The following is an 18,313-nucleotide window of genomic DNA, read 5'->3' on the forward strand; positions in this document are numbered from 1 at the left end:
TCCCCACCCTACTATATTGTTTAAACTAATGACTAAACAGGGACGGTTTTAATCGTTAGTTTTCAGAGTATCGTCGACGTCCGACTATTCCCATTAACCAACAGCTATCCAGTTCTACCTTTGAGCAGCGGCGCATTGGATGTTCAAATAAACGAATTGTCGAGTTACTCGTGGTTTTATGTATGTTATGATGACTGGAGTGATGCGAACTCGTTTGTGGCTTGTGGAAATCTTGGCTACCCGGGATATACATCTCATTCACCTATTGCACCGTAAGTGCAGTTTTATTTGTATCGCTTAAGTGCAACGCTTCAAAGCGCATGAAAAGTCGTGTTAGCACATTTCGATTGTTAAGTGTTTGCGCATTTTAATTTGTTTTTGCGACCAAGTTTTTACGATTTAAAGATAGCGTACAAAAATATGTTCAATTGTTCGCCTGTCATTTGTGCAGAATTTATATTTGTTGTATAATAGACGGGAGTGTTGTATAATAGACAATAAGATGGTTTTGTTTTAATATATTTTACCGTCCCATTTGGTAGTAAACAAATAAGTATTTATAGAATTGTATATATAACTGTAACCTCGCAACTCTAAACGGAACTTGTTAATTGTTAAACCACGATTAGGAAATATCCGACAGTAGCCGCTAAAGGTATTCATCTTTCCCCACAGTATTGTATAGTAGGGTGGGGGAAGATGGGATACCATTAGCACATAATATCCTGATCGTGTTTTAAACAATTAATAACGATCTATGGGAGTCGTGAAGATACATTTTTTATAATTCTTTGAATGTTCTTGGTTTATTACCAAACGGGACTAGAAAACAGAATAAAAAGGTGTCCCATTTCCCCCCACCTTACTATGTATTTTTTACCATTTCGCCTCACAGTATTAAATGTCTTTTTTCATGATCAAAATGTAGTTTTTTTATCACGATCAAAATGTAATTTTAGACTCAGTCCAACCGCACTTCTCATAAGCTGCACCGGGACCGAAAGCTCATTGGATGAATGCCAACACGTGACAACCAGCACATGCCGATCAGGTCACACGTATGTGAGTTGCAGCCTTAGGGACAACCAGGTAAAGAAACTTTAATACCCTTTTCGCATGCTAAAATGTTTATACCGATAAGTTTGGTAAATCGCTTACAGCATTTTTTGCATGGTCATCGGTTTATGCTCGTATCAAAATTGAATTAGCTTATTTTAGTGCAATATTGTTATAAGGCAAAAGTCATATTCATAATATAATTTATAATACCTTATTGTACCATTACCAACTAAAAACTGTAAAAATAATACCCCCAAAAGATTAGGCTCTTAAAAGTAAAACTGTCCCTCCACCATATTTTTCTTTACACGCATAATGTGAATAACAACCGACCTCCAATGCGTGCTAACGTTGTTCTAGCGAGTAAATATGCGAATACCTAGCTGTATGATACAGGACACCCATTTTAAAGTGACTGCATTAATTTAAATCCAAAAAAATCATAAAAAGGCATAAATAAAAAAAACAAACAATTAAGTTAAATTCATATTTTCCATAATATAAATGCAGGTTCAAAGATACATTCGGCTGCGAGCAATAGGCCTAACTGGTGTAGGTCGCGTCCAGATTGCCGTTAATTCAGTATGGGGATCAATTTGTGGCCACAACTGGGACCGTGCAAGCGCAAATGTTGCATGTAGACAACTGGGCTATGGAACTGCTCGAGAACATTATTCCGGCGTTCAATTTGGTCAAGGTAACACTTCTCTCTTACATTGTACAATTTAAAACATTAAACGTTTACCACATATTTAGGCTATAAGCCTTAAAAGATTAAATGTAACCTATTTAGAGAACGACAGTCGTTATAAATGCCCAGGCAACGACAGTCGTTATTTATATATACCACAGATGTTTTTTTTACGCACCTTGTGCTCGCTTACGAGTTACCACGAATGTAACTTTGTGGGTAATTATTTGTTTTAAAATTTTCACCTTTTAATGTTTGACTGAAGATTATCAGTACTGACAACTTATAAGGTAGCAGAGTCGACCCTCGAACCCTATATTCTGATAGGCAGACCACTAACTATAGTACCTATATACTGCGCAACGAAATAACCTTTAAACACATAACCTTTTACTGTGGTTATCTAATTTGTCAATGGCCGAATGAGGCTGCATTCTTTTCATACTAATTACTTCTGAAAACATAACCTTTCTTACACCAAAAAGCACCTTACTTCAAAAAGCATTACCGCTGTAGGACATGGGACCATCACAGTCTCCAGTATTAATTGTCATGGCAACGAAACCAATCTAGAACAATGCCAGTACGAGCTCATTCCACTCATGAGTGATTACACTAATTACAGCATGGATGGTTGTTCGCAACGTAACCTTGCAGGGGTGTCGTGTAATACACCAAATTACGGTCATCAAGAATCGGTAAGCTGTTATAAACATTTCTGTCAGAATTTAAAAACGTTTCAGGTGTTTGGTGCTATTATTGAGTTTTAAACGGTGATAGCGAAAACGTACAGCATACTGTAAGTGTACGATTACAAGGAAAACTGATGTAGTAGGTTTGGGGAAGATGGGACGCCTTTTCATTCTACCCGATTTGGAACGTTGGTAATTGTTTATACCACGATCAGGATATTTGAATATTATGCACTTAAGGTGTCTTGCTTCCGTCTCTCCCCTATATAAGTATATTACTACTTTCTGGTTAAATGTCGGCATTTTAAACATAGTTTGGTTTTAACATTGTGGGTAGTACATTTTAAATCATTTAAGCAACAATCAATTATATCACCAATTGATACAATTCTAATTATGTCATATAAATTTTACGCAGATCGCGTTGGTGGACAGTCCTGCAGGTCAACCCTCCGTTGGCCGAGTTGTGGTTCGTGTTGGTAGTGTTTGGGGAAGTATATGTAGTAATCGTTGGACAATAAGAGAAGCTGCAGTGGTGTGTCGTCAGTTGGGTCTCGGGTATGCACACAGCAGTTTGCAGGTGTGGTTTATTTGTTTGTTGTAAAGGTGTAGTATAAGTACTTTTCAAGGTATAATCTTGGTTATGTGCATGGCTGGCGCTGAGGCACAGTTGGTTAGCGCGCCTGCCTCTAACCCAGTTAGAGGCTATGGGTTCAAAGCTCGTCGCTGCACCATTGTTGGCGTATGTATTCATGGGCAAGACACTTAACAACAATCTGTTTAACCCAGTGGTCACTAATGGGTTGTCTAAATCGTTAGCAACAAAAATACAACAACGAAAATAAAACATAATCACCCACAAAGTTACAGCATACGCGTCAACTCGTAAGCTGACGCGAGGTGTGTGAAACAGAACACCTCTCCACGCGAAAATAAAGCAAGTTACAATCATTTATTTATTCAAGTATACCTATAGAAAGTTAATATAATGTTTGCTACAAAAAAAGAAAATTACTTATTTATTCTTTCTTTCGTTAAAGATTGCTGCAAAACCATAGTTTGCAAAATTGTTCTTTTAACCTGAACTACAAAAAGTCTCCTTTCGAAACATTTTGTTTCTAATACGTTACTTATACGTTGTAGGACGTATGGCAAATGACAGCTAGTGGTCAAGGTTTGCGAACTGTTGCTACAAACGTGGTTTGCACGGGAAACGAGGATGCCTTGAGTGAATGCGAGTATTTCATTAACTACGATCCGTTTGGTGCTGACTGTGGAAGTGGTTGGACAACTACTGCAGCTTACGTTGGCGTGGTTTGCTCCAACGGTAAGACTTGTTGGAAATAGTAGAGTGGAGGGAAAATAGGATGCCTTTAGCGCATATTATCCAAATATCTTGACTGGTTTCAAACAATTAACAAAGGTCTATGGGAGTCGTAGGGATACAAGATAAAAAAAACGAATAATGTCATAACTTAAATGGAAGTGGTTCTTATTCCCGCACCCCTTTCTAGGATTAATTATATGGAGTGTAGACCCAACTTTATGATTTAGCATAGCTGTACCACCTATATAGGAACAATTTTCGCACCCCGGTTAAGAAACCCTGATCTATAGTATTTTAATATGAAATGTATGTAGACAATAGCAAACAACGCAAGTTATATGGATTATGTTTGTTTTTACTGCAGAGTTGCCAGACCTACAGCTTGATATGGCGGATTTGACAAACTCTATGTGGGTTGACGTGTTACACATGAACTACTTGAGATGCGCAGGTTAGTTTTAAACTATAAATCATTGAATGTTATATGAATGAAGAATGAATGTATTTTTACCCCCAGAAGGGCAACGGCGGTCATTATAGACAGTTTTCTATTTCATACACCTGGTGCCCGGCTAACGAATTACCACGAGTATAACATTGTTGGTGATCATTTTTTTATGGCTAGGACTTTAGTCAACCCATGGTTAAAACAATTTGAGTTCAGTGTCTTGCCTAAGGACACATACGCTTACAATGGTAGCAGCGACGAGCCTTGAACCCATATTCCTTGGGTTAAGGACATGTGCGGTAAACACTGTTTCAAGGCACCGGTGATATTTACACCACGCTTGCATTTCTTTTTAGCGGAAGAGCGTTGCTTGTCGACGTCCGGTTATTATCCTTCCAACTCGAACTCAACAAGAAAATTACTCAGATTTACAACCAGTGTATGGAATAGAGGAACTGCTGCCTTCAGACCTTGGCTCCAAAGCAATGCTTGGGAGTGGCACGCGTGTCATGGGTAAATGATGTGGCTTGACCTGTCAATATTTGTAAATTATAATTTTGTCCTATTATCCCGGTGCAGTCATTTCCACAGCATGGCTGAATTTGCTCATTTCGATATTTTATCTATTGACACATTTGAGCGTGCTGCTGAGGGGCACAAAGCGAGTTTCTGCTTAGAAGACAGCGTTTGTCAAGAGGGCGTTTCAAAACGTTATAGATGCACGACCGAAACAACGCCGACACCACAAGGAATATCGGCTGGGTGCGCTGATACGTACTTGTAAGTTGTTTAAAACTTCAAAAGTTACAAGTGTCGTAGTTTAAATATGTAGAATTTATTAATTCTATATAAAACCCCCTCCAGTGCTCAGTACGACTGCCAGTGGATTGACGTCACAGATGTAAGCAACGGAGAGTATTATCTTCGGGTAAGTTACCAAGTAAATTTACGTTTGTACAGAATGCATGTAGATTTTTAGTCATCATATATATATAGTACTGTGGGGTGAGACGGGACACCTTAACACATAATATCCAAATATTCTAGTCGAAAAATTAACAGCGACTTAAGTGAGTCGTGAGGATACAGTTTTTATAATTATTTGAATGTTTTTTGAATAGGACCAGAATATAGAATGTAAAGGTTTCCCATCTCTCCCACCCTGCTATAACATAAACCGTTTAGGTGAATCTAAATCCATTGGAAAGTGTTGGAGAATTAGATTTTGACAACAACCACAACGTTTGCACGATTACACTCAATGACAGATCAGTTGTTGTGAACCGTTGTTTTATACGTAAGTATTATGTAATGTATGCTGATATTGGTTTCGTAATGTTAACTCTAAATCGTTTTACAGCAAGTGACCAGCGAGAAACTTCATAAGGAAATATTTTTCTACATTCCTTGCAGTTTATGTGCTGCAGATTTACATTTGACGAAACGAAATGTTTGCGACCGTTTCAAAGAATAAACCGATTGCTTTTACAAGAATTAAAATTTTGTTAATTCTGTCATTTAAGGTTCTTAGGCAGGAAATACAGATTTAATCCGAATAGATAGATAAGTTTAAGCATTTTTAAAAGAAGCCATTTAACCTAAACCGTTTCGATAATGTTTTCATGTAGGCCTATATACATTATAGAGTTAGTAATCGTGTATTGCGTGTTTTAGCTTCAAGTCTTATTTCCAGAAGTAAAACTTTATATAAAACGTGTAACACTATTAAGTCTGTGCATATAGCATAGATTACTAAATAAAAATGTGTTTTAGTATACAAAGGTATCACAAAAACATATATTTAAACCAAATAATGTTGTTGTTTCGTAACCACAGTACATTGGCACAAAAATATGTTTCTAAACATTTATTATTTTTCTTTACAATATTCGTCAAGTTATACACGCGTGAATTGCTATAAAAGTAAAGCTTATGTTACGACTTTTTTAACCGTGTATACAACGATCGTACTAAAATTGAATTATTCCGGTTCGGATAATTTCCGATGTGAACCGCTTGCACGGATCGGTTAAAACGTAATTACGACGTGTTTGCTAGACGACGAGTCTGCAGCAAATCGACCCGTGGGAAATCTAGCTTGTCCTATGTAAAGCGAACTTTATTTGGTTAACGTAATTGTCACTCTTAATGTCAGATGATTTGTCTGCCTGATCAGTTCGCATCGATGCGCTGATCGACAGTTTTGAGCCATATTTCACTCGTTCAAACGACCAATGTAAACGCAGTCCACATTACATTGCTCAGTTTCAAACAAAACATTTTCAAATCCAGCATGACAACTGAACGTCTTATTTTATTTGATGACGTCATGTTTTACGCACCAAAACAACTTTTAATTACGCAGGCATATTAAAATTCTTATGGCACATGTTACGTATTTATGAACACTTTAATGACATTACTCATTAAATCGCATTTATGGTCGTTCACGTTAAGAGTTTTTGTAAATGATAGCGGCATGCATTACTGCAGTCAGGTAGATAAACTCACAAGAGCAAAGCGTCATTCCCAGCTGCTATAACGTCATTTCTGCGGCCACTATTTCCGTCAGAAGTGGAAAAGACAACGGTCGATGTAACGATTTAGATTCTTCAATTATTTATTGTCGTTTCGCTGGCGAATGTAACCATTTCGGGTTCATGTTTTAAAGTTGTCACTTGGAAGTAAGCTTGTTCATCGCTAAGACAGTTACAGCTACAGTGGATCGGCTTGATCGATTTTAAAACACGAGTCATTGCTCGCCCGGATTCCAATTTAATCGCCACCAAAGGTCTAGCAGACGCAGATTGAGTGAGACAGAAACAGTAGTCGCAGAGAGAATGTGCTTTCCAGCTTTTATGGTCCTCCCTTTTGCGTAGGCGGACCTCCACTTTTAATTAAACTGTCACCTCTGATCGTTACTTTAGATAAAAATGACGAAATATTTATATATAACTTTTCAGAAAGTCGTTTATGAAGATGAGAATGAGAAGATTTTAGCTTCCAGTGCAGCATTTTAAACCATCAGTAATGTTTAAACACTTTTATCTCGTTAAAGAGTTATATATGTCTTGCGATCCGTAGCAAATATCCATCAGTTATGAATAATTTATCAGTTACCCTTCAACGCTCGTCACGCATGTGTGTTAATGTTGTCATATACGAATACTGAAATATCGCCTACAGGCTAATTTTTAGCCAGGAAGAATATTTGTTGTGTTTACGAAAGCAGATCAAGGAAGTGACTTGAATTAGCTGCTATTTTTTCGGGGCATGTGCTTAGCAAAGCTATCATATCAACGTCTGTTGAATTTCCCTGTACTGGCGGGCTTGACCCGTCTATATGACGTAACAGTGGTGTGTATTAAAGGACGTAGTAGACGTACGGTGTAATTGGTAATACTACTGTACTGTATATAAAGCGACAGACCGAGATTGCGATTTATAAACTAGAATATGATATTATTTCGCTTGTTCGCCATTTATTGAAGAAACTAACAAAGTAGTCAAGCACTGGACGGAAGAATTAAACAGTTTTATATTGGTATTAGCATTTCAACTATGACCACGTACAGTACCGAGGCAACTTCGAGGTGAAATAACCCTTTAAATTATGTTGGCATAAGTTGAATTAAATCGTGTGATAGCCATTAGTGTACGTCAAGCTCTTCAGTGTTAAGTGGTGTACAACTAAAGCTCTTTGTTATTGCAGCTGGACCACGCAACATAACAATTCCAGCGCCAAATGCGAACCTCCAAACATAGTACAGTTTTATGCGGAAGGTATTCCTGCGTATGTCTTCCTTCCTTTCCATGTGTTTCTCGTCATATCACTTACAGTTTTCAGGTGAGTTTGACTGTCCGACGTCATAAATGCAATGCGGTCTAAACTTGACTTTTGTTTCCTTTTATTGAACATTTAAAAAATGGCGTTTTAAAAACTCATTAAAACAATTTTAAATTGCCGTTTTAATTGACTAAATTTTTCACTTACTTAAACTCGTACGAAATAAATCATCAGTAGAGCGATCGCGGTGTATGTTGCTGAAATCTTGTACGCCGAACATATATCTGCATATAGTACTGAGGATAAGATGGAGTCGGTTAGCACATAATATCCAATATTTCCTAATCGTGTTTTTAACAACCAACAACAATCTTTTAGAGTTGTTAGGTTACAACTATATAGCTCTAATTCGATACCTATTTTTTTAAATTATCAAATGAGACGATAATAAACAATAAAAATATTAACCATGATACACCTTACTGTATACAAATGTACCATCATATTTATTTAAGTGTTGTTGGTAAAAAACGTTTATACAGTTGGGTGGGGGAAGATGGGATACCTTTTCAATCCATTTTTTTCGTCCCATTTGGTAGTAAACAAAGAACATTCAAAGATTTATAAAACCGTATCCTCACGACTCCCTATTTTTTTAAAACGCGATCACGATATTTGGATAGTATGTGTTAAAGGTCTTCCACCCCCCCTTTCCACTACACCAACATGTGTAAAGCACTTTAAGTTCGTAATCGCTGATTCAAAATTTGTTAAACCTCAAAATATGAATAATAATTATAGTATTGTGTAACAAGACGATCGGCTTGGCTAAACCGCGAGGTAACGTTAATTCGAATTTGTACACACTTTTGAACTCGATTTACATGTTTTACGACCTAAGATTAAATTCAAAAATCAAATTTCTCTAGTAAACTCCCGTGGATCAATAACCTACATTTACACAAATTTATTCCGAATTTACATTATCGTTGTCATGTGTTCGATATATCGAATTAATATAATCAAATTTATATTTACTACATGTGTGCAGTATAACATATACAGCCACAGTCAAGGCGTAATTTGTCGACTGGAATATTGTCGGAAATTGCTGCGCAAATCCGTGTTCACTTTATTCAGCTTAGTCGTGTTTAATAATTAATGTCAATGTTACTGGCTTAGAGAATAAGACATTTATCTGGTTGGATCTAGACTTGTTTTCGAATTCGACAAAAACGTTGGCACAGCGTTGATACTTTTTAAACGGGGAAATAATTGGTTTATTTTGAAAGTGAAGGCTGGATCGAGCATTACGTAGTTTAAGACGCATTGGGTACGTATGAGGAAGTGACTAAATGGGAAAGTGGAAATATCCATTTCATCATACCGACACAGCGGGTGACGATTACGGTAAACTGTTACTATATCGACGGGTTTCTATAATACGTACGCGGAAGCATTTAGTGTGAACTTTTAGTTCCCATACATATGCATCACATGTGTCCTATGGTCTGGTGTTACAGGGTTCAGAAGGTTATAGACATGTTTAGGTTTATTCTAAATTATGACGCAGATTATTTCATCCATGACTTACAAACCATACCCTAACCAATATTCGGCAAAAATGAAGAAAAAAAAAAACAGTAAAATAAAACACCCCGTATAATTATAGCGAATTAAACAAACATATTTAAACATTATTTCTACAATGCTAATTGGCTTTCAACTACACGTGTGTATGTCTCTGAATCGTTTTGTGTCACTGTCAGCATGTCCCATGTCATAAGCAGTTTTTGTAAGCATGGTAGCTGTCAGTCAAACTAAATATATCGTTTCCCTTTTCACACGGCAACCATGCATGTTGATAATTTTATAAGGTCACGATTTTGATCTTTTGAAATCGTTTTGTGTGTTTTGTGGTGCCATTGGGCGCTTAATTTGACACCGGGCGCGTTTGAAGAGCATATGTTGTTGACAGTGGCATAAAGTGACGTACATGTTGTTGTTTTAGGAGGAACTTGCATCGACGTGTGGTGAACCTTTACATTCTGAACGTGGTAGCCGCTAACACGCTGTCTTGTTTGTGGAGGTGTGTTCAATACTCTGTCGATCTGCAACTTTGGAAGTATAAACATGAAGAACTTATAAGCTGGGGAAGCGGCCTTAACTTGTGGTGGCTTATTTCAATTTCTATGTCAATGACGCTTCTTCTCGGTACGTACTTATAGGCTGCAGCAGATGGCATATGTAGTGGGAAGGGGGGAAAACAGGACACCTTTAGCACATAATATCCAAATATCCTAATCGTGTTTTAAAAACGATCTGTGGGAGTTATACGGTTTTATAATTCGTTGAATGATTTTTGTTTACTACCAAATGGGACAAGAAAATATAACGAAAATGTGTCCTATTTTCCCCCATCATACTACATACCCATACACAAAACTGTAAAATTCATATTACAATGATTTAATTGTTGCAGGGTCCACTGGCTCGATTATGCTCGCCATAATGGCGATGCGCAACTCAGTGTTCCATGTACACAGAACAGTAGCGGGATTCAGTGTTTACCAACAACCTGAGGAAGACATCCCAGCAGCGGTGGTGCAGCACCGTACCAAGTAAATTGATTTAAAAGCAACCACTTACCTAGGCCCAAGTGGGAACTTTCTTTTATAAATTGGCAAAACCGTAACACCCTGTAGAATGTGGTTGAAACGGGGGCGTTTAATCAATACATTTACAATTTTGTTCCTGAAACTATCTTAACCGCAAAATCAAACGGGTGCGTGAGAAATTCTAACCGTTCTTGCGAACATAGGTGGCAATGTTTCAACACAGGCTTTCAAATAAGCTTGACCGCAAAGCTTGTTCAGCGAGACTGAGTTACGTTTTCAATATGTGAACCACAGATAAAAGTCTCCCAAAATAACGTAGAGGAAGCTAATGCTTAAATGGCCCCGAATTCTGTCAAATAGGAATACAATATTCAGACCCCAACAAACCACAGTTTTAAAACACCCACGATCGCGAACGGTTCATATTTATAGCCTGCGGTTTGCGGGGGAAACGTTAGGAAAGTAACAATGGGAAGTTATAATGAAATCGAATGAAGTGTCCGCTTCGAAGCGTTTAATTCAAAATATACAGCAATCCATTGTGATCGATAGTCCTTCTATATTGCCCTATACGTCAATGAAATGGCTTGGACCCAATTACTGATTGATGAGTCTTCTCTATAACTTTAGTTTCTGTCACATTTTATTTTCAGGTTTAAAGCGTGGCGCTCGAAAAATCCATCAAAATTTGCTCTGGGCTTGATTTCGGTAAACTGGCTCGTCGCAATTTTGTTTCTTATAGTAAGTCTTTCATTGCAAGACTGCCTAGCGACTTGTGAATGTCTGTTCGGCTTCGTATCACGAAGTGAAATGAACGTCTGCAAATCACCAAGTAAGGAATTATATAGCTTATGTTTTTTTTAAAATACATTGACATACATTGGTTTAAAAACTTCATAAGAATAGGAGTACCTTTTCGTTTTCTGTATTTTGGTCTACATTTTAAGCGTCCGAAATCGCATAGATAAATTGAATTTCCGAAATTTTGTCCACCTTAACATTCTAAATATTTTATAATTCATTCATTATCATTATAGAAGCAACGTGTTTAAATAAGGACCCGCCGATGCATGCCAACGCTGTCATTTTATCCATCGTCATTTGGTTTCTATCAGTTACCTCGTTGGTCGTTATCTTAGTGAGGTTCGGCATCGACTATAAGAACTTTAAGTTTAAAGTAGTCGAGTCGTTAAGAGTAAAGAACAATTCGGTTGAAACTGCAAGTCGGAACATATCATCCAGAGAAGACGATCTTGTGGTGCAAAACTCGGCAGGGCGGTCGCTGCCAACACCGGAGAGAAGATTCCGTGCCCCTACTAGCATGCTGCTACGGAGTTTGCGGAGGAAAATCCTCTCACTCGTCTTCGTGTCAGTGATCTTTGGCGCTGGAACAGGCTACCGGGAAATACGGGACCTTATTTCTTTTTTCCAGAGCATTTTAATGAAAGACACGGGCACACAACACGTTCTTAACCCGTTTTCTTCTGCTATAGAGATTATATCATCAGTAGTTCTTTGCTGGGTTGCGCGCGGAACGCAGACTGCTTTGCGATCAGCCTTCAGAGCCATTATACATGCTCTAAACTGTCGACCTACGTGAGCAGTGTATCAATTGATTTAGCATATACGTACACACGACTCTGTACATTCATTGTATAGCTATCTTGCCAATATAAACGTAAGCCTAAACAAGTATAATGTGAGAATTTTCGCACTATGGAAATTATTCGACAGTATTCCAGTCTGAACCGAACAAAGCACACTCGCTATAAATACATTAAAAAAGTTAGGGTGGGGTAAGATGGGACATGTTTTAATTTTATTTTCTCGTCCCATTTAGCAGTAATCAAAGAATATTAACAAAAATATATAACCCCAGCTCCGCGACTCTGAAATACCTTGTTAATTGTTTAAAACGCGGTCAACAAATACATGATTTAGATTTTAGATGCTAACAAGTATCCTCTCCTACTCCGCAGTACTATATCAGTAATATTGCTTTTGGGCTATTACAGTTTTCCTATATCTGTTGAATTTCTTTGTTTCGTGCTAATGAAGCCCTACCTGTTGCTTGTGAAAAAGCAACTTACTTTACTGCGAACATAAACCCAAAGTAATACATTGGTTTTGAAAGTTGGTGTGTGTATGCTTTCCAGGTTATATATATAAATGATTTTGACTGTATGATGTATTTTATTTTGGTTATGTTTATTTTTCCACTTTGCTTATAAGTTTTTGCTTCTAGGTGGGTTATAATGCTATACATTATACCATAGAGCAATAAGGGTCAAACGCTATACCACGCAAAAGTTGTGGCCCACTCACAGAAAACTGTTTAAGTGTAACTTTACGAACATTTAATATAACAGCTATATTGCATTACTACCGCCAGCTGTATATACTAGAATAGTTGTTTGTGAAGTAGCATAGTGGCTGGCACGTGATCATCTGAGTAAACAAAAGCAATTAAACGCAGGAACGATGTTTGCACCCTATATTTGTAACGCAAGGCAAAAGGAACTTAACAGTGTAGCATGTAGCAGCTCTGGTGGTTCTATTTTTATTTTTAATAACAATTGATTTGAGTTGAACAGTTGTTTTAACAATGGATTACATTAATCAAGCAACTGCGTATTTGAACCTACAGTGGTCCAGCGTATTACATTTGTTTGGCAATGAGAAAAAGAATGTATTCGTTATTGGTAAGTGGCTATGTCATTTAAGTTTAATAAGTTTATTTATATATGTATTTTGAAAAGGAACGTCGCTGGTGCTCTTTCTTTCGTTCTGTGCCGTTAACTCGTTTTTCATGTTCCTTGATTTTACCGGAAAACCAAAATTTCTGCACAAATACAAAATACAGAAAGACAAGAATATACCGGTAAGCTTTTCTAATATTAATGCCGCGAGATACAAATAGCATCGTTGTTCTGGAAAACTGGTACCGCGAAAACAGCTGTCAGTTATATTGCTTAACCCGTACTTTACTCGTTGCCAGGTCGAGCCCGCAAGATTTCTTCACTGTTGCAAAGTGGCGTTCAGAAATGAACTCCTGTCGTGCGGTATGGTACTGTTTCTATACCCTGTGATGCAATGCACGGGCATGACTTGTCAGGCACCACTGCCTCCAATATGGGAAGGTTTCCTGCATTTCGTTGCGTTTGTGTTGGTTGACGAGTTTATATTTTATTACTCGCACAGGTACTTTGTTAAACATTTACTTAGCACTTGGCCGTGCAATGCTATTAAAACATGTTTTATGTTTCCGCGTCGGTGCTGCAGTTTAAAGAGCTTTTCCTCAAACCCGACCCAGTGTATTTATTCCAATTATATTTTGTAATGTAAAAAACACTTTTTACAGGTTATTTCATCATCCATTTATATACAAGCACATTCACAAGATGCACCATGAATGGATCGCACCCATCAGTATTGCTGCTTCGTACGCTCATCCAATAGAACATATCGTACGTCATTAAACTATGCTACAATATTCTTATTTTGCATACAGCATTGTCTAAAAAATCGTTAAACTAATGCCAGTGTTGCAGTGTCTGGAAATGTACTATTGGCTGATACATTTCCTCTCAGGTGTCAAATGCTCTTCCGCTTCTGGTCGGGCCTATTCTTATGGGTTCTCACATAGCAGTAGTGTGGATATGGTTGGTCATTGCTCAGTTCGAAACGTGCCTTCATCACTGTAATTATCACTTCCCTGTCATGTCGTCTCCACAATTTCACGATTATCATCACGTCAAGTAAGCGAAAAGCGGATAAGTTTAGAGGTTATCGAATCTATACCTCTATCTATATAGCGTAGAAGTCATGGACTTTCGGCCCGACGCTGTTACCATTAAAGGCGTGTGTTTGGGCAAGACGTTTACCGGCAACTGCTACAACCGTGTAATCCAGCAATAAAAAAAAATTCCCACAAACCTTAATGTGGCAGCTCGTTTACGGGTACGAGGTGTATGAAAAAGACCAACCTTGTATAATGTCTCTCGTCGCCCCGCCATGCGAGGATGAAAAAATTATTTTCATTCATTAATTCAGGTTTAACGAGTGCTTTGGGACAAATGGTCTTCTAGATTGGGTTCACAAAACAGACGTTCAGTTTAAAAAATCCATCCAAGCAAAGAGACACATTACTTATTATCGGTTTGGACCAATCACCAAACTCTTTCCCAGCAAAGATAAAAAAGAGAATTAGGTGGTTTTAGTTTTTCATGGCTTATTAATTTCGGTGTCTTGATTTAATTTCGCTTGATTGATATTCTTTGCAAGCTGGTACAATTGTTATACAAATAGTATAAATAAATACAAAGCTCATTGTTTATTTATTAGTATTCAGATATATGTAAAATGAACATCAGCGTTAGCAGATTCTTGCCTGGCTCGGTGTCAATTCCGCCAACGTATAAATAACGTTATAACGCGGAAAAGTCCTCTCCAATAAAGTAAACGTATTTCTGAATCAGGTTTAGGCGTATAACAATCTAACTACGTACAACTGTACAACACAATACGAACTATCAAACATAGTCAACTGTGTACAAACACGTTCTAAATATTTGTCCCCTTTTTACTTATCCCGGATACTGGATATCGATTGGCGTAAGGCCATAAAAAGTTCGATGTCTTTTTGCCTCAGTAGATTTTTGAAATTGGGAATTCGTTTGATGAAAATCATCCAATAAAGCCTCACTGTAGTTCTGGTTGAATCTAGAAACACATTACGGAATTATACCCTTTAGTTTTGCTAATTAAATGGAATACAATATTATTGTATTACTTGCTAAGTTAGTTTACTTAAGTATATAAAAGCTGCAACAACAAAAAGAGATGTACGAGTTAGAAATACTAAAACACTGGTTTAAACGTCTATCTGTATACTGTTTTACGGGTAACTAAAAAGTATTCTTACTTAACGTGATGGTAGTTGTGATATTGAGGAGAAGATAAAAATGGAAGATGGTAATTGCTATGGTGAATTGAACTGGTTGCTTGAGCATAAATAATCCATCACCAGGTAATAGAGAGATGAGAACCAAGCAGAATAGGTCCGATAAAGTAAGGGATGAAATTGGATACCTATATATAAAGATTTCATAAGATTATACAAGCTATAAAATGGAGTCTGTTTACGATATATAGTAGGGCGGGGGGAGATGGGACACCGTGTTGTTCTATTTTCTCGTCCCATTTGGTAGTAAACAAAAAAAATTCAAAGATTATAAAAAACATATCTTCACGACTTCCATAGACCGTTATTAATTGTTTAAAACATAATCAGGATATTTGGATATTATGTGCTAAAGGTATCCCGTATTTCCCCATCGTACTAAATGAAACTTACAATGTGGTCGATCGGATGAGAGTATACAGCAGCAATACTGATGGGTGCTATCCACTCGTGGTGCATTTTGTGGCAGTACTTGTAAATGGAAGGATGGTGCATTAACCTGGAAACAGTTGTAAACTCATAGAAAATATTGTTGCTGGAACTAAATAGCAAATTAACCTGTGAAAGTAGTGGAATGCACTGTAGCCAAAATGCCCGAAAGCAACGAAAAGCAGATACAACTTCCAGAGTTGTGGTACAGGTTGATCACATGACATGCCGGTGTATTTCATGATTGGATACGAAAGATAGATGAGAACACAGGAGAGAATTTCATTGAATAAAACTACAGCGCAGCACCAGAAGAACCGACTTGGTTTCACCTTAAACGATAAACTCAAACTTGGTATTAAAAACAGTTATACGGAAACTGTTGATTAAAAACGTCATAACTGATAATACTCTTTTGTGACACCGAGCCACGAAAAACGCTAATTTTATTTTTATGTTCACAAAGTTAAAAACGTTACCGGGAAATGTTTATCTTTCTTTATTTTGTATTTGAGCATCCATACCGGTTTTCCGCTGTAATCAACATACATGTAGAATATGTTAATTACCAAGAACGATAGGAAATGTACCAAAGAAGTTCCTGAAACAACAGTTTTTTTTATTCCCACAAAACTTGTTCCGAACAGAACATATACATCCATATGCTAAATCTTTCTATCGAACTTACCGAAAGTAAATATTAATCTGTCATTATATTTAAACAACCACAAAATCGTAGACCACCTTTCATCCAAGAAAGTATCAACTTTGTTTATATAGTTAAATACATAGGACATTTTACCCTAAATAATAAATACATAGTTAATAAGAAACGCCTTCAATGGTATAACATTCATTAAAACCTTTAATCCTGTTCTATTCATGCAGTATACGTAACGCTCCGACTGGGTGTAAAACGTCTACAATATGGTGTATTGTACGTTGGTTCGTTCCTAGAAAGTTACAGGACATGATTTTTTCGGCAAACCAGAGATGCCTAAATTTTCCTAACAAGCCGAAATACGCTTTTTTTGGTACCACTAAATGAAAATATAAACTCGTTTTGTGTCTTGTTATGTATTATGATAAATGTGTTGAGCTGATACAGCAATTTTTGTTTTCAGTACAGTTTAGTTCTTTTGTTTTTCTCGCTGTTCGGATATTTTGGCTCATCTCCACGCATTATTTGTTTTCTTCATAGTATATATTATTGATATACTGATTGATTATGTAAAGTTTGCGTCTGGTAAACAACTCTGAAAACAGTTAAAGCTAAAGACTATTGTATAAGTAACATTGTGAAATTTAAGTCTTCTTTTTATGTTAAAAACTGGTGCTCACAAAGCGTAAGGTGTAAAAGCGCTTTATACGCCTTGAGCTGCAACAAACCAAGATACGCTTTATTTTCTGCCGTTCGTGCACTTCTTTCGCTCGCAGTGATTGCTTGATTGTGGGATTGCTGCTTACTTTACTGTATGAACACCAGTTTAGATTTAATAAAGTTGAGATCAGTTGTTTCCTTAGTAAGGTGCCACCAGGGCATCGGTTTTGTGATCGTTATTTACAGGTATAGTGACAATTCCGTAAAAACAATTTGTTCACCTTAGTGAGTATCTCTATAGTGTTAATGTAAAAGTTTTAACAGTATTTCGAGTGAAATGAAAACGTGAATGCGGCATAGAACGTTAGAGCTAACTACAAGAGGTCTATTAAAGCTGTCAACGATACTGACTTATCAAACATACTACTTAAACTGCTTAAGAGAGAGTAGGCACACAAATGCAAACAGAAGGTAAGCCGATATTCATATTTTTTATTTACCTTTATCAATAGAAGTTTAAATGAAACTGTTTTAGATGATTTTATTTTTTTAGATATTATCATTGACCTACCACCATTATACTATTGAAGCAGTTAGTTGGTTAAGTTGAGCGCTTGAGGTTGTTCCTCAGTAGGTGTCGCTCGGATTGCGATGCTTCGATCGTCACGGCGTGCGAGTCTCTAGACGCAGTAGGTTGAACGCTATCCCTAGTCTCGTAGGGTCTAATCCCAATTGTCCTTTTGGAATATCTAGCCTCGATTACAAGGACGACTCGGCCAGTGTTAAATCTGTGTTGCAATGACTCGAACAGTATCTGATTATATCTTCATTGTTAATTCGTATGCGACGATATATATAAGTTGCAGCAGTTGGCATGACTACTTATTCAGTACCTTATTCAAATAGAATACATATATAAAATTATAGACGGTTATTGTACAGCGATCCGCCCGACTGCATATCCCAACAGTGTAGCTT

General features: G+C 37.2%; 4 protein-coding genes and 2 long non-coding RNA genes across 8 annotated transcripts in view; 4 read left to right on the forward strand and 2 right to left on the reverse strand.

Annotated features, from left to right (window-relative positions):
* The window catches only part of LOC101242989 (lysyl oxidase homolog 3A), a 7,537-nt gene extending 1,825 nt beyond the window's left edge, over positions 1–5,712 (forward strand). Inside the window, exons 1-12 of one of the 3 annotated variants that reach the window (XM_026840645.1) lie at positions 38–272; positions 960–1,089; positions 1,570–1,756; positions 2,267–2,448; positions 2,861–3,022; positions 3,586–3,769; positions 4,134–4,220; positions 4,574–4,730; positions 4,797–4,997; positions 5,082–5,145; positions 5,403–5,514; positions 5,578–5,712. In XM_026840645.1, coding sequence (XP_026696446.1) covers positions 2,353–2,448; positions 2,861–3,022; positions 3,586–3,769; positions 4,134–4,220; positions 4,574–4,730; positions 4,797–4,997; positions 5,082–5,145; positions 5,403–5,514; positions 5,578–5,603 — 1,089 coding nt within the window. In that variant the 5' untranslated portion in view covers positions 38–272; positions 960–1,089; positions 1,570–1,756; positions 2,267–2,352 and the 3' untranslated portion in view covers positions 5,604–5,712. Of the gene's footprint in view, positions 1–37; positions 273–959; positions 1,090–1,569; positions 1,757–2,266; positions 2,449–2,860; positions 3,023–3,585; positions 3,770–4,133; positions 4,221–4,573; positions 4,731–4,796; positions 4,998–5,081; positions 5,146–5,338; positions 5,515–5,577 lie in introns of those variants that run through there. The other 2 variants (XR_003397574.1, XM_004225689.4) reach the window with 2 other exon arrangements.
* Positions 5,713–5,803: 91 nt separating this feature from the next.
* LOC100187530 lies at positions 5,804–12,758 on the forward strand. The gene is made up of 6 exons (XM_002123544.4): positions 5,804–7,810; positions 7,930–8,064; positions 10,016–10,218; positions 10,487–10,625; positions 11,276–11,454; positions 11,660–12,758. The coding sequence occupies exons 1-6, from the start codon at positions 7,779–7,781 to the stop codon at positions 12,220–12,222; spliced, it is 1,251 nt and encodes a 416-aa protein (XP_002123580.1). The 5' UTR covers positions 5,804–7,778; the 3' UTR covers positions 12,223–12,758.
* Positions 12,759–13,176: 418 nt separating this feature from the next.
* Positions 13,177–14,951, forward strand: zf(c2h2)-110 (zinc finger protein). The gene is given in 5 exon segments (NM_001078447.2): positions 13,177–13,324; positions 13,382–13,503; positions 13,621–13,823; positions 13,984–14,089; positions 14,214–14,951. Coding segments are annotated over 5 exon segments (699 nt in total). The 5' UTR covers positions 13,177–13,227; the 3' UTR covers positions 14,385–14,951.
* Positions 14,952–15,542: 591 nt separating this feature from the next.
* Positions 15,543–16,871, reverse strand: LOC100185163 (fatty acid hydroxylase domain-containing protein 2-like). Its single transcript, XM_026840648.1, is given in 5 exon segments — positions 15,543–15,713; positions 15,979–16,084; positions 16,144–16,346; positions 16,494–16,615; positions 16,703–16,871. Coding segments are annotated over 5 exon segments (711 nt in total). The 5' UTR covers positions 16,812–16,871.
* A 554-nt stretch (positions 16,872–17,425) lies between these two features.
* On the reverse strand, positions 17,426–18,255 carry LOC113475798. Its single transcript, XR_003397576.1, has 2 exons — positions 17,907–18,255; positions 17,426–17,485 (listed from the first exon to the last, which is right to left on the reverse strand). It is a non-coding gene; the product is annotated as an uncharacterized LOC113475798 (long non-coding RNA).
* LOC113475797 lies at positions 17,492–18,125 on the forward strand. The gene is made up of 3 exons (XR_003397575.1): positions 17,492–17,581; positions 17,660–17,806; positions 17,889–18,125. It is a non-coding gene; the product is annotated as an uncharacterized LOC113475797 (long non-coding RNA).
* Positions 18,256–18,313: the final 58 nt, after the last annotated feature.

This window comes from Ciona intestinalis, chromosome 2 (genome assembly GCF_000224145.3).
Source record: "Ciona intestinalis chromosome 2, KH, whole genome shotgun sequence".
NCBI lineage: Eukaryota > Metazoa > Chordata > Ascidiacea > Phlebobranchia > Cionidae > Ciona > Ciona intestinalis.

What these genes read in the sequence shown, in the direction of transcription:
- LOC100187530 (XM_002123544.4), top strand. Translation starts at nt 7,779, where the DNA reads ATGACCACGTACAGTACCGAGGCAACTTCGAG. An exon ending in AGTACCGAGGCAACTTCGAG is followed by an intron (nt 7,811 to 7,929) that starts GTGAAATAACCC and finishes TTGTTATTGCAG; the next exon opens with CTGGACCACGCAACATAACA. An exon ending in GAACGTCTGCAAATCACCAA is followed by an intron (nt 11,455 to 11,659) that starts GTAAGGAATTAT and finishes TTATCATTATAG; the next exon opens with AAGCAACGTGTTTAAATAAG.